Here is a 14,631-nt window from a genome sequence, read left to right on the forward strand (position 1 = left end):
AAGCCACACAGTTTTTTCACTTCATTCCTTGCAACTTTTATTGGCGTATAACAACCCTACAGGAAAGAACACACGTTGTGTGTTCAGTTTCATGAACTGTTACAAAGTGAACACATTCGTGTAATGGACACCCAGACCAGGGACGCAAGATCATCTGTGCCCAGAAGTCCCCTTTCTGCCCCCTTCTGGTCGCTGTCCTACCTGAAATAACCACTATCCTGACTTCCGACACCATAGATAACTTTTTGCCAGTTTTTATATATTATTAAAGTGGAATTATATTTCGCTTATTTTTTTATTTTATTTTCCCCCCTTTTTGCTCTGAAATAGAGATGCATAGCAGACAGTCCTAAGGGGCATCCATGTTTCTGTAACTCTGTTCCCCCCAATGGTGACAGCTTATACCACTGTAGTGCAAGATCGAGACCAGTACTTTGACATTAGTACCGTGTGGGTATATCATTCTGCCATTTTGTTGCATGAATACACTTGTGCGATCACCACCATGATCGAGGTGCAGAACCACTCCACTGCAAGATTGAGCCCCCTTTATAGTCTCACTCACTCTGCTGCCCACCACCATCACTAACCCCAGAAACCACGAATCTCTCTTCAGTCTTTATAATTTCATCATCTTGAGAAGGTTCTACAAATGGATCATACAGAATGTGACCATTTGAGATTTTTTAATTTCCTGCTCAAAAATCATGCCCTTGAGATGCATCTGAGTGGTTGCATATTTCAAAGAGTTTCTTTATTTCTTTATTTAAAATCTATTAATTAACATAGTGTATCACCCCTGAACATTAATAGTGTATCATTGTGTATCATTAGTTTCAGAGGTAGCATTAAGTTATTCGTCAGTTGCATATAGCACCCAGTGTTCATTATATCACATGCCCTCCTTAATGCCCATCCCCCAGTTACCCCTCCCCCCATCCACCTCCCCACCAGACCCTCAGTTTATTTCCTGTGATTAAGAGTCTCTGATGGTTTGTCTCTCTCTCTGATTTCATCTTGTTTTATCTTTCCCTCCCTTCCCCTGTGATCCTCTGTTTTGTTTCTTAAATTCCACATATGAGTAGGATCACATGATAATTGTCTTTCTCTGATTGACTTATTTGGCTTAGCATAATACCCTCTCGTTCCATCCATGTCATAGCAAATGGCAAAATTTTGGGGGTTTTTGATGGCTGAGTAGTATTCCACTGTATATGGATACCACATCTTCTTTATCCACTCATCTGTTGATGGACATCTGGACTCCTTCCATAGTTTGCCTATTGTGGACATTGCTGCTATAAACATTGGGGTGCAGGTGCCCCTTTGAATCACTACATTTGTCTCTTTGGGGTAAATACCTAGTAGTACAATTGCTGGGTCATAGGGTAGCTCTATTTTCAACTTTTTGAGGAACCTCCATACCTTTCCAGAGTGGCTGCACCAGCCTGCATTCCCACCAGCAGTGTAAGAGGAACTTTCTCAAAGAGTTTCTTTATAATGCTTAGTATTATATTTATATATTATAGTACATATTACATATTTTATATAGTTTATATCTATATTATATTCCATTGTATGTTCAACCACTCATCTGCTAAGAGTTTTATGCTGTGTCCAGTTCCTTTTACAAGTAAAACTGCTAAGAACAGGGGCGCCTGGGTGGCACAGCGGTTAAGCGTCTGCCTTCGGCTCAGGGCGTGATCCTGGCGTTGCGGGATCCAGCCCCACATCAGGCTCTTCCGCTATGAGCCTGCTTCTTCCTCTCCCACTCCCCCTGCTTGTGTTCCCTCTCTCGCTGGCTGTCTCTAACTCTGTCGAATAAATAAATAAAATCTTTAAAAAAAAAAAAAAACCTGCTAAGAACAATCATGCACAGATTTCTGTGTGCACATAAGTTTTCATTTCTCAAGGCTAAAATGTTCAGGGGTGCACATGCTGGGTCAAATATAAGTGTATTTTTGTTTTTTAAGAAACTGCCCAACTATTTTCCAGAATGGTTGTTCCATTCTATATTCTCACCATGATGTATGAGATAGTTTCTCTACACCCCTATCAGAATTTGATGTTGTCACTAATTTTTTTTTTAATTTTAGCCATCCTAATAGATGTGCAGTGATATTTCATTGTGGTCTTAATGTGCATTTCCCTAATGGCTAAAGATGTTGAACAATCATTAAGTCTTTTCATGCACTTTTTGGCCATTTGTACTTACTCTTCAACAATATGTTTCTTCACCAGTTTCATACATTATTTAATTGGATTATTTGTTTCTTAAGGTCAAGTGTTGGGAGATTTTTATATGTGAACTAGATATGAGCCCTTTGTCAGATAGGTGATTTGCAAATATCTTCTCCAAGTCTGTAGCTTGTCTTTTCACTCTCTTAACAGGGTCTTTCTCAAAGCAAAAGTTTTTAATTTTGATGTCCAATTTATCAATTTTTTCTTTTATGTATAATTTCTTTTATGGATTTTTAAAAATTTATTTATTTTAGAGAGAGAGTGGGGGAGGGGTGGAGGGAGGGAGGGAGAGAGAGAGAGAGAGAGAGAGAGAGAATCTCAAGCAGGCTGCATTGAGCATGGAGCCTGACATGGGGCTCGACCTCATGACCCTGAGATCGTGACTTGAGCTGAAACCAAGAGTTGGACGCTTAACTGACTGAGCCACCAAGGTGTCCCTCTTTTATGAATTTTCTATCTCGACTGTCATCTGCAAATAGAGATAGTTTTATTTCTTCTTTTCAGATGTGTATGTCTTTTATTTCCTTTTCTTGCTGCACTGGCCAGAACTTCCAGTAATATACTGAATATAATTATGTATAATTTTTCTCAAATAAAACTGCTAGTATTATATTGAGAGTAGATACACTTGCCTTATTCCTGATCTTAGGAGTAAAGTGGTATTTCACCATCAAGTATGAAGTTAGTTGTTGGTTTCTGTAGCTACTCATCAGGTTGAGGAATTTCCCCTCTATTCTTAATTTTCTAAGAGTTTCTATCATGAGAGTATTAAATTTAGTCAAATGCTTTTTCTGCCTCAAGTGATATGATAATATGATTTTTCTTCTTCAGTTTATGGCTTAATCCATTCAAACTGCTGTAACAAAATACCATAGACTGAGTGGCATAAAAACAGCAAAAATTTATTTCTTAGAGTTTGGAGGCTGGAAGTCTGAGATTTAGGGTGCTGGCTTGGTCAGGGGAGTACCTTCCTCCTGATGGACGATCTCTGGTATCCTCATGTGGCAGAATAAGGCTAGGAAGCTTTATGGGATCTTTTATAAGAGCACTAACCCCTTTCATGACAGCTCCAGCCTTATGACCCAATCACCTTCCAAAGGCCTTAGCTCCAAACACCATCACATTATTCAACATACATGTTTTGGGGGGACACTAGCATTCAGTCATAGCAGTCTATTAAATATGGAGGATTATACTGATCGATTATTGAGTCACTGAACCAGTCTTGTATCTCTGGAATAAATCATGGTTGGTCATGGTGTATAACTCTTTTTATATATTGCTGAAATCTATTTGTAATATGTTGAGATTTTCTGCATCTATATTCATGATGGACATTAGTCTGTACTTTTCTTTTTTGTACTGTCTTTGTCTGGTTTGGGTATCAGGTGTACTGGACTCACAGAAGTGTTAGAAAGTGTCTGTAGAGTTGGTATTAATTCTTCTTTAAACATTTTGTAGAATTCTCCCATGAAACCATTTGGGTCTGGAGATTTTTTTTAGGAGGTTTAAAATTATAAATTGAATTTCCTTAATAGTTAAAAGGTTATTAAAATTATGTATTTTATATTGGATAAGTCATACTTTCTATTTTTCCAGGATTGGTCCATTTCATCTAAGTGGTCAAATTTATGTGTGTAAAGTTATTCATATTGTTCCCTTAGAATCCTTTTAATATTTGCAGGGTATGTACAGATATTTCCTGTTTCCTTCCTGATATTAATAATTTTTCTTGCTTCTCTTTGTTAGTTTTGCTAGACGTTTGTCAATTTTGTTAATCTTTTCAAAAAAATATCTTTTATTTCATTGATTTTCTCTATTGTTTTTCTGTTTAAATTTCATTAATTTTCTACTCTTACTTTTAGCATTTCTTTTCTCCCACTTGCTTTGGATTTATTTTGCACTTCTTGTAATTCCTTTAGGTGGAAGTTCGGATTATTATTTTGAGACTTCTCTTCTTTTTTAATGTAAGTATTTAGTGCTATAAATTTCCCTCTCAGCACTGGTTTAACTGCATTCCACAAATTTTGACAGGTTGTATTTTCATTTTCATTTAGCTCAATGTATTTTTTTAAAATTCCCTTGAGACTTTCTCTTTGACCCATGGATTATTTAAAAGTTTGTGGTTAGTTTCCAGGTGCTTGGAGATGTTACTACTGTCTTTTTGTTATAAATTTCCAATCTGATTCCCCTGAAGTTAGAGAACATATTCTGTCTGATTTCAATTCTTTTAAATGTGCTGAGGTTTATCTTACGGCCCAGGATATGAGGTCTATCTTGAGCTCTGTTCTGTGGACCCTTGAAAAGAATGTGCATTCTGCTGTTGCTGTGTGCGATGTTTTGTAACTGTCAGTTCAATTCTGTTGGTTGATGGTGTTGTTAAGTTCTGTATCCCGGCTGATTTTCTGCCCGGTTGGTCTGCCCCTTGTTGAGAGGGGGTGTCAAACTCTCCAACTATTATTGTGGATTTGTCTAGTTCTCCTTTCTGTTAGGTCAGTTTTTGTGTCACATTTCGCAGCTCTGTTTGGTGCAGGCACATTTAGGATTGCTATGTCTTTTTGGTGGACTGACCCCTTCATCATTATGAAATAGTCTCCCGGTCCATGATAATTTCCTTTACTCTGAAGTCTACTTTATCTGATATTGAGCCACTCCTTCTTTCTTTTGATTAATATTTGCACAGTCTATCTTTTTCTATCCATTTTCTTTAAACCTACATATAACCTATTTGAAGCGAGTTTCTCATGTTTGCTCATAGTTGCTCATGTTTTCTAAATCTACACTGGAATCTCTTTTAAGTTTACGTATCTGGACTATTTATGTTAATACAGATATCTGTATGTTAAATCTAAAGTCTGTCATGAAACTTTTTGTTTTGTTTTCTGTTTGCTCTTTCATTTTTCTCATTTATCGCCCTGCCTTCCTGTGGTTTCTGAGACATTTTTAAAATTTCATTTTCATTGGTCAATAGTGTTTTTTGTTTTTTTAAAGATTTTATTTATTTATGTGACAGAAAGAGACAGCCAGCGAGAGAGGGAACACAAGCAGGGGGAGTGGGAGAGGAAGAAGCAGGCTCCCAGCGGAGAATCCTGATGTGGGGCTCAATCCCAGAAAGCCGGGATTACGCCCTGAGCCGAAGGCAGATGCTTAATGACTGTGCCACCCAGGTGCCCCAAGGTCAATAGTGTTTTTGAGTGCATTTCTTTGTCTTGTTTTTAAAGTGTTTGCTCTAGGTATTACATACATAGCTTAACAAAGTCTACTGGTTTCAACATTTTATCAATTAAAGTGAAGTGTAAAAACCTTTCTTCCTTTACAGCACATCCAGAATTTATAATCAGATGGAAAATGCTTGATATGGTATTATGTAAGAAAAAGCAGTATGCAAAACTATATATACAATATGGATGTATCTATATTAGAAACAACAACATATGCACGGATCAGCAGATGGAGAGAAAATATACCAAAATTGTTAAGTGGGACTGTTTGGATGCATTAGGAATATGGTTACTTTCTTGTTCTTTTCCTCTCTACTTTTACATATTCCTAAATTTTCTTTTTTTGAGCATGTGCTATTTTTATAATGGAAGAGAAATGTCAAAGAATACAGTCAGTGGAACCTTCAGATTGGCCTTTGTTGTTCACATTTCAGTTAATCCTCCCCTGTCCCCTGCGAAGGTGAAAGGGTTTGCATAGATGGTGGCAGGTTGAGAAGCTGGCTTGAAAGGACCAGCACCCACTATATGTGAAAGGAGGTAAAAAAAAAAAAAAAATCATCCCCATTATGATTATGATGATAACAAGGAAATAATCTGAGTGATAACCTTCATCCAAGCCAGGTCCCCAGTCTGGCTGGAGGAGCCAGCATTGACCCTACCTTCTCCAGCTGGGACGTGCTCTCGTCACAAGCCTCTCTGAGCAGGTGCCGGGCCCTGCTGGGGTTTCCTTGCTTGTATGCAGCATGAATGCCTTCTGTCCCGGGGCACTGTGCTGTGGGGTCACCGCTTGGTGTGGACGGTTTGCTGCCCATGTCCTCAGCACCTGGGTAGACAGAGGCACACACACAATGTCACCATCGCTTGCCAGTGCCGCTCATGAGAATCACTGGAGAGGAGAGCAGGATGTGTTCCCTATGACACAAATCTGAGGCCTGAGGAAGAGAAAGGAGTGGTCCTGAAATAATGCCAGTGTCACCAATGACAGCAGACCCCCGGGACTGCAGCCCTGGGGGAGGGACTTCTGAGTGGGGCTGGTGCTGAGCCAGGCTGTCTGTGCAGCCACACTGTGCTGTTGCGGAGGGGGTCCAGGACACCGAGGGCCGCTGTCTGGCTGGAAACACCCAGGCTGATCTCACTGACAGCAACAGAAAAGCAGGGGCTTTGGTGGGAGAGCTGGTGGTCCAGCCAAAGTGTCTCCCTGCTGTTTCCCTTGTGGGGATATAGTATCTAGTGGGGGAAGAAAGAAAGGCCTAAGACTAGGGATTTGGAAATCTATCCCCTCTCTGCCTAGAAAACCTCACAAAGGGCATGGGGTTTAGAATCAGCAGCCCTCATCCACACCTGCCCTCGCACAAATACGCCACATTATGGTCTTGGCAATCCCTGAAACTCTGGGCCTTGGGAAGCCCTTGGAGCACTGGTGTGACTGGCCCAGGGTGTCCCTAGGATATCGCCTGACGCTGCCATTCTGGTTATCGGAAGTGTGGCTCGGCCGTCAGTCAGTATCTTGCCGTTCTCCAAGAGCGGACACTGGCTGCTTTGGGTGGAAGATGGTCCAGGCTGCTCCAGAACAACTGAGCACCTGGTGCTACTCAGGAGGAGTGGTCAGCATTGCAGGAGGCCACTGCGGCAATGCTGGGGCGTCCGCGGGGCAGTTGTGATGAGCCCAGCACTGCACCGGGTACTGAGGATGCACAAGGCGAGGAAGTCAGCTCCTACCCTCATTAGAACAGGGGTTTTGTGGACCCCAACGGCTGATGGACAGGCTTCAGAGGCTGCCTGAACACCTAAATCGGACACAAAGCTGTGCGAGCATGGGCGCAGGCACGAGGAGAAAATCCGAGGCTTTTACCAGATTTCCAAATGCGTAAGTGAACCAGAGTTAAAACTTTTACCTCTATAAATACGACTTAGAAGACTGCAAAGAATGAGGAGTTATGTTCTCATAGGCTTTGGGGGATAAAATTAACAATTTGATCTTGAAGTCTACATGGAAATTCAAAGGATTTTAAATATCCCAAGTAATCTTGAAAAAGAAGACAACTGGAAGATGTACACCACCTGATTTCAAGACTTACTATAAAGCTACAGTCATCAGGGGGCACCTGGGTGACGCAGTTGGTTAAGTGTCCAACTCTTGATTTCAGCTCAGGTCATGATCTCAGAGTGGTGGGATCGAGCCCCACGTCAGGCTCTGCACTGGGTGTGGAGCCTGATTGGGATTCTTTCTCTCCCTCTCCCCAACTCCTGCTCTTTCTCTAAAAAAAATTAAAAAATAATAAAAAAAGCTGCAGGAGTCAAGACATTGTGGTACTAGTATAAACAGATAAATCCATGGAACAGCACAGAGAGTTGAGAAATACACCCATACTCGTAATACTTGTACAGCCAGTTGGTTTTTGACAAGAGTGCCAAAGCAATATAATGAGAAAAGCAGTCTTTTCAACAAACGGCATTGGAACAACTGGACATCCACAATGAATAAAAAGAAACCCAGGCTCCCACTCCTTACCACACACAAGCATTAACCTGAGATGGATCATGGACCTAACATAAAGTTTAAAATTAAGGAACTTTTAGAGAAAAAATGAGTATCTTTATGCCTTGAGAGCAAGCAAAAGTTTCTTTGATCGGACACAGAAAACAGTAACTGTGAACAGAAAAATTGCTAAATTAGACTTCAACAAAATTTAAAATTTCTGCTCATCAAAAGATTGATCTACCATAAAAAAAAATAAGCAAGTTATATACTGGAAGAAAATATTTACAAAACCTAAACCCCCCCACCCCCAAAAAGAGAATGGTATCCAAAATGCACAAAGGACTCCTATAACTCAATAATAAAGGACAGCCCAATTAAAAATGGGCAAAGACTGGAACAGCAAAAGATATTAAAAATGCTCACTATCATTAGTCATCAGGGAGACGCAAATTAAAACCAGAAGGAGACACCAGTCTACTCCCAGCAAAATTACTAAAATTTAAAAAGACTTACAGTCCTTGGTGAGGATATGAAGCAAGCAGAACACTCATGTCTTATTGGCTGGAGTGTAAAATGGTATAACCACTTGGAAATAAGTCTGGCGATTTCTTATAAAACTAAACATACAGCTACCCTATGATCCAGAAAGTCTATTCTCAGATATTTACACCCAAGAGAAATAGGTCTGAAAAACGTATCCAAGAATGTTCATAGCAGTTTCAGTCATAGTATTTCCAAACTGTGAATAGCACAAGTGTCCATCAACAGAACATTAACAGCTACTGTGGTTTGGTAACCACTCAGCAATAAAGAGGGATGAACTACTGATCCATGAAATGAGAGACAGGAAATCTCAAAGCATTATGCTGAGTGAAAGAATGATTGCGCAAGATGATTCCATTTATATGCTGTTCTAATCAATGGGTGGGAAAAAAAATCAGTATAGTGCTTCCTGGAGGCAGGGACAGGCATGAAATTTACCAGGGAAGGGGCATGAGGAAACTGATATTTTTTACGTTACATTGGTATTCTATTTCAAAGCTTATCAAATGGTCTAATGAAGAGTTGTGCATTTTGCTCTATGTGGATTTTATCCCCAAATGCTACAAACAATATTGAACTGTAGTCAGTAACAGGAATGCCGAAGATTTTGAGGGTGAAGTATACAGATGCTCGCAACTTTCTTTGACATGCACTGAAAATACTGGATTGAGGGATGAATAGAGGGATGGACAGATGGAGAGACTATGAGAGAGCAATTTTAGAAAATGTTAATGTTAACGGTAGACTTTAGGTGGTGGGTAACAGATGTACATGGCTCGATTCTTTCAGCTTTATGTTTAAAATTTTTCGTAAGAAAATGTAGAGAGAAGTGATTCAAAATATCATACCCTAAATGCAGGGCCCACCATATGGCATCCTGAATGAGCTCCACCATCAGGGCAGAAAAATCCTGCTCTGTAGAAAGGCAAAGACAATCTGCTTACGGTAAAGGCCCTTGAAACTGTTCAGGGTCCTTACAGCTCATTCTAAGCCATGACTTTCTCTATTTCAAAGGCAACCGTTCTGAAAATCCACGTAAGTCCAGAAAGCATCACACACAAATGCATCAGTCATGAAACACCAATGCAAGATTGCTGCGTCTGAGTGGAGATTACTGGGGTTTTTTTGGCTGTATGTTTTTGCAAAGAGGAATCAGAAAACGGCTTAGTATGTAAGTGGTTGCAGTTCTAAGTAAGGCAGCTTCACTCCCCATCACTCGCTAACAGTTCCATTAATTATTTACCATCAGAGGCCCTGGGACATTGGAAAGCTGGCTGGAAGCAGCGAGGCATTGGCAGGTTGCAAGAAGGAGGTAGAATCAACAGCAGCAGCAGCCATCAGAAGGGGCACTTAATTATGTCATCACTCATCTTTCAAAATTAAACAAATATTTCCCTTATCTCTGTAAAATACAAGCGTGCATGTGTGTGTGTATGTGTGTGTGCGTATGTGTGTGTGTACGAGCAAGTATGAAGTGACCTCTTCTGTTTACTACAGGAACGTAAATAAAAACAGTTCACCTTCAGTCCCAGTTAAGCGACACTGAGAAGGCAGGACCTAGGGATTAGGGTGCATGTCAAATTACGAGGGCGGGGCACCTGGGTGGCTCAGTCAGTTAAGCGTCTGCCTTCTTCAGCTTAGGTCATGATCCCGGGGGTCCTGGGATCCACCCCCTTGTAGGGCTCCCTGCTCAGTGGGGAGCCTGCTTCTCCGTCTCCCTCTGCCTGCCGCTCTGCCTACTTGTGCTCTCTCTGTCGAATAAATAAATAAAACCTTCAAAAAAAAATTACAAGGGATGATTTTACTTTAACTTGACTTTTAAATAATGCAGCATATGTGCAGAAAATGATGTAATCAGAATCAAGACTCTGCTCGATTCTATTTATAATTTTTTAATATTGCGGTGTTTTCAGTTTTGAATCTGATTTTCTTCGGTTGTGTGGGCAACGTATGTCCACCGTCAGTGGTGCTGAGAGCTGGGGGCTCTGGTGCAATTGAATTGTTGGAAGGACATTATGGGAAAACATCCGCAAATGCACGTGCATTTAATTTAATCTGCCAACTTCTTTTAATTTCCTGACATTATGAAGACAAGGGTTAACATATATTTACATTGAAAGAAAAAAGACCACAGTGCTCATCGTTAGTATTAAGGATGTGCTGGGGTGGAATTAATAACGGAATTAGAAAAGATTTTTCTTCTTTATTTTCCATGTTCCGCATAATGGAATTAAATGACTGTTTTAGTTTAAACTTTAAAGAGATTGCACAAGTAATAAAAGAACACATTCTCATTGAAAAAAAAAAATAGAACTACAGCATGTATAAAGCAGAAACCTCTCCTCCCCACCATCAGACACCTTTTCTTAGAGATATTTACTTTTATAGTACTTTCCCCCCAAATACTACAGTTTTGTAGTTGACAACTGGTGATCTCTGATTTAAACTTAAAGCGGGGGAATGTATTTATGCGAGATTATTCAGCGATTTGTGCCTATTTATCAACCACTGTCCATATTATACTCTTGTATGCAGTAAAATATGACAGTTCTAAATATTTTCCTCATACGGCTGTAAAATTCATATTAAAAATATCAACACTCAAAATGTACTCTATTTCAATAAAATATTAATGTACCAAATAAGCAACAAGAACCAGAAAACAATCGTAGAACATTAGAATGACTCAGCTTCAAATTAAAAAAAAATTCTTTTTAGTTTTCTATTACAATGTCATTACTTTCTTGTACAGCAATGAACATTCCGTATACACATTTAGAGAGACACACACACTACAAATAGGCATCTCACTTGCTTTTAATGCAAAATTAATATGTTTAATGAAGTAAGTTACCAAGTAAAGGAGCAGAAGGGAAAACCAGGAGCAAGAGCACAATTTTTTTTTTTTTTGGTGGTGTTACTTGTTTGATTTTTTAGGAGTTGGTTAATTAGTAGAGCCAAAGAGAGGAGACTGCAAATATAGTGGATGGCTAGGGTCATGGATTCAGCCCGTGCAGAATTATTAAGAAGACAAGAAACACCTACAGTAAGCTGTGAGGGGATAAGTGGACAACATATTTGTGGCTGGTGACAAAGGTTAATAGCTACATAGCCTGGTAGTTAAATATGCTGGTCATGGACACTAATTAAAGTTCATTATGTGAAGAATGGGTTAAAACAATATTTAAAAGCCTGTGCAATGAGAATGTTATTTATAATCACTTTCAAATTAATATTCTATTTATAAAGAAATACTTTTCAGTAACGCTGAAAAAGCTCCACATTTGGCCATTTCGAGGAGAAATGGTTTTGGTTGCCAAAGACTCAGTATCTAAATATCATTTCTGTAATTCAGGTTTTAGAAATACAGAGTATTCTGGCAACAGGAAAACTAATGGAAATTATTCTCTTATTTTGGGAAATGGTAAAATAGAATTTCATGAATATTATAGTGATGTCCACTGTAAAAGCCACATTCCTTACATGAACAGTTCCTTGTGGACCTCCCCCCTTAAAGAATGTCCTCCATTGTTTGTCGGTTTGGAGTCTGTTCTGTTCTTACATCCTTTTGTTGTTGTTTTTCTGTCCTTATATCCTAAGGAGAGTCTTATCTTTTCTTCTAGAAGAGTATTTGGTAAATCATCCCTCCCGACCCAAAAATCAGAATAAAATTCTCTCTCTACTGTTTTTTTCCTACAAATCTAGGACAATGGAGAAGTAATATGAGAGTGACTTTAATTCTGTAAGTTCTAAATTTTGGCTATATATATATATATATATGGACTCTCATATATATAGTCATGTGATTATATATAATCATATAATTATTAATATTACATAATATTATAATCATATATATTCTAGACCTATATAATATATATTATATTTAATTCTCTCTTCCCCACCAAAGAAAACACGTATGATGGAAAGAATATGCTGTCTGTCAATTCAAAATCTGTTGCATCCTCTGTATATCCTAGAAAAGACACTCACATTTTACTTGCACATCCATGAATTTTTTTTTATTACGTTCATCTCTATCAACAGAGTTGCAAAAAGTAAAAACATATCTACCAACCCCCAGTTCACAACCAAGCAAACAAAAGTAAACTTTAGGATGCTACTGACCTGGTCATAATTGCTTAAGGACCTTGCCGTGCCATCCTCCACGTAGTCCCTGTGTGGCCAGAGCACGGGGGCAGGGGTGGCCCCTCCCCGGTGGGGGTACCCTCCTGGTCCTGCAGGGGCTCACCTGCTGTAGCCCCCCGCTTCACCAGCCTCCCGCTGGAAGCATGCTTCTTTCTTTGCAGCTATCACTCTAGGATTTAGCCTCAGTAAGCAATTTTCATTTCTGGGTCGAATTACGTTGAAATCCAACCCTTTATTTATTCGGGGAAGAGGCAGAGGCTGGGGGGTGTGGAGGGCGACATGACCCCCAGGGTGACCCCCGGTGGTAATTCCTCACCAGCTCCAGATGGCCGGGGCTCAGCCCCATCACGCTAGGCCACTTGGATCGACCAGCATCAGCCAAGCAAGTGCAGGGAGCGATGGCATCCTGGCTCATGGCTCACGGAGAACGGCGCTCAGCTCCGCAATGGAGGCTGCGTGCTTCCCAGACCTCAGAGCCTCGCAGCACAGATGCACAACTTCTCTGTGCATCTTCTTGCCAAATGGATTTTTGTTAATAGAAGGAGGATGTGCAGTTATATACACAAACAGCTCACACAAGGGAGAATCACAAGTAAAAGTACTATTTTCTTTAGAAATAAAAAATACAATTAATCATAAGATGCCATGTTATACCCACCTGGCACAGGTAGAATTTAATGAATTCTAACCTTCATTGCTGGCCAGAGCGTGGTGACATTTGTCATTGGGGGCGGCCGGGCAAATTGTATGGCTGTTTCAGAAAGCAATAGGGACGATACTATGTAGCAAGACCCCATTCTCCTAGGAATTTATCTGAAGAAGTAACAGGGCACACACAGAAAGATCCACTCCTAAGGTAAGACACCGCCCTGCCGAGTTACCTACGACAGCAGAGGGAAGAACCCGCTAACCACATAAATGACCGATATCAGGGACTTAGGGATTGGCTTACGGAAAAGGCAATGTCTAGGTGCCCAGTACTGACTGGTGCTTGGTTTTTGTCATTTAATCTAATGCTCACAGCACCACCCCGAGTAGGTGTCATGGCTGCCCTTTTACAGATGAGGGAGGAGAGGATGCAGACCTGGTCCATGGTGATAGAGCTGGCCGGGAGCTGGGCAACAGTGGAAACAGGTCTTTCTGACCCAGAGCTCAGAATTTCCACTACTCCGCTTTCCAGTTTAATACCTGTTATAGCTTGCGTGTTTGGGAACCCTCAAAATTCATGTTTTAATCCTGATCCCCAGGGTGCTGGTATTAGGAGGCGGGGCCTTAGGGAGGTGACTGGGTCATGAAGATGGAGCCCCCCACAATGGGATTAACGAGCACATAGAAGACACACAAGAGAGCTTACTTCACGGCTCTCTGCCTAGTTAAGTTCCAGTAAGAAGATGGCGTCTGCACACCAGGAAGTGGGTCCTCACCACGAATGGAATCTGCTGGCACCTTGACCTTGGACTTCTAGCCTCCAGAATGGTGTGAAATGGATGTCTGTTGTCTAAGCCACCCAGACTGTGGCAACTTGTTACAGCAGCCGAGCTGAATTTCCAAACAGTGCCTCAAGGTAATTCAGAATGAGCAACTACCGTGCAGCCGTTATAACAGATAATAATGAAGACTAATAATGAAAAATGCTTCCATAACATTAACCTGAAGTATAGGATATGGGGCACGGACTGAAGCATCATGGGAAAATACCTAACAGAACACTGGGGGACACCATTTGAAAATGTGCAAAGTAACAGAATTTACTCCAGGTTGGTAGATTATATGGCATTAAAGGGCCTTGAAAGAAAGGTTTCTAATGTGTAGAGTCTATTATTTTCATTTACAAAAATTGAGTCTCTCTCTCTGTTTAGAAAGAAAGTTTGAAGAACACACGTATGTGACAGTAGCACTTGCCTCCAGCAGGTGCAAATGAATGGAGATTTTTTTTTTTAATTTGGGCTTTTCTGTGTTTTCCAATATTTTTTTCCCCTCACCAAGGATGCACTG

The 14,631-nt window shown here is 40.4% G+C and overlaps 1 protein-coding gene across 3 annotated transcripts in view; it reads right to left on the reverse strand.

Annotated features, from left to right (window-relative positions):
• The window catches only part of LRRK1 (leucine rich repeat kinase 1), a 121,284-nt gene that overhangs the window by 75,122 nt on the left and 31,531 nt on the right, over nt 1–14,631 (reverse strand). For all 3 annotated transcript variants that reach the window (XM_026510343.4, XM_057303653.1, XM_026510342.4), the window contains exon 3: nt 6,122–6,285. In XM_026510343.4, coding sequence (XP_026366128.3) covers nt 6,122–6,285 — 164 coding nt within the window. The remainder of the gene's footprint in view (nt 1–6,121; nt 6,286–14,631) is intronic.

This window comes from Ursus arctos, unplaced genomic scaffold (assembly GCF_023065955.2).
Source record: "Ursus arctos isolate Adak ecotype North America unplaced genomic scaffold, UrsArc2.0 scaffold_28, whole genome shotgun sequence".
NCBI lineage: Eukaryota > Metazoa > Chordata > Mammalia > Carnivora > Ursidae > Ursus > Ursus arctos.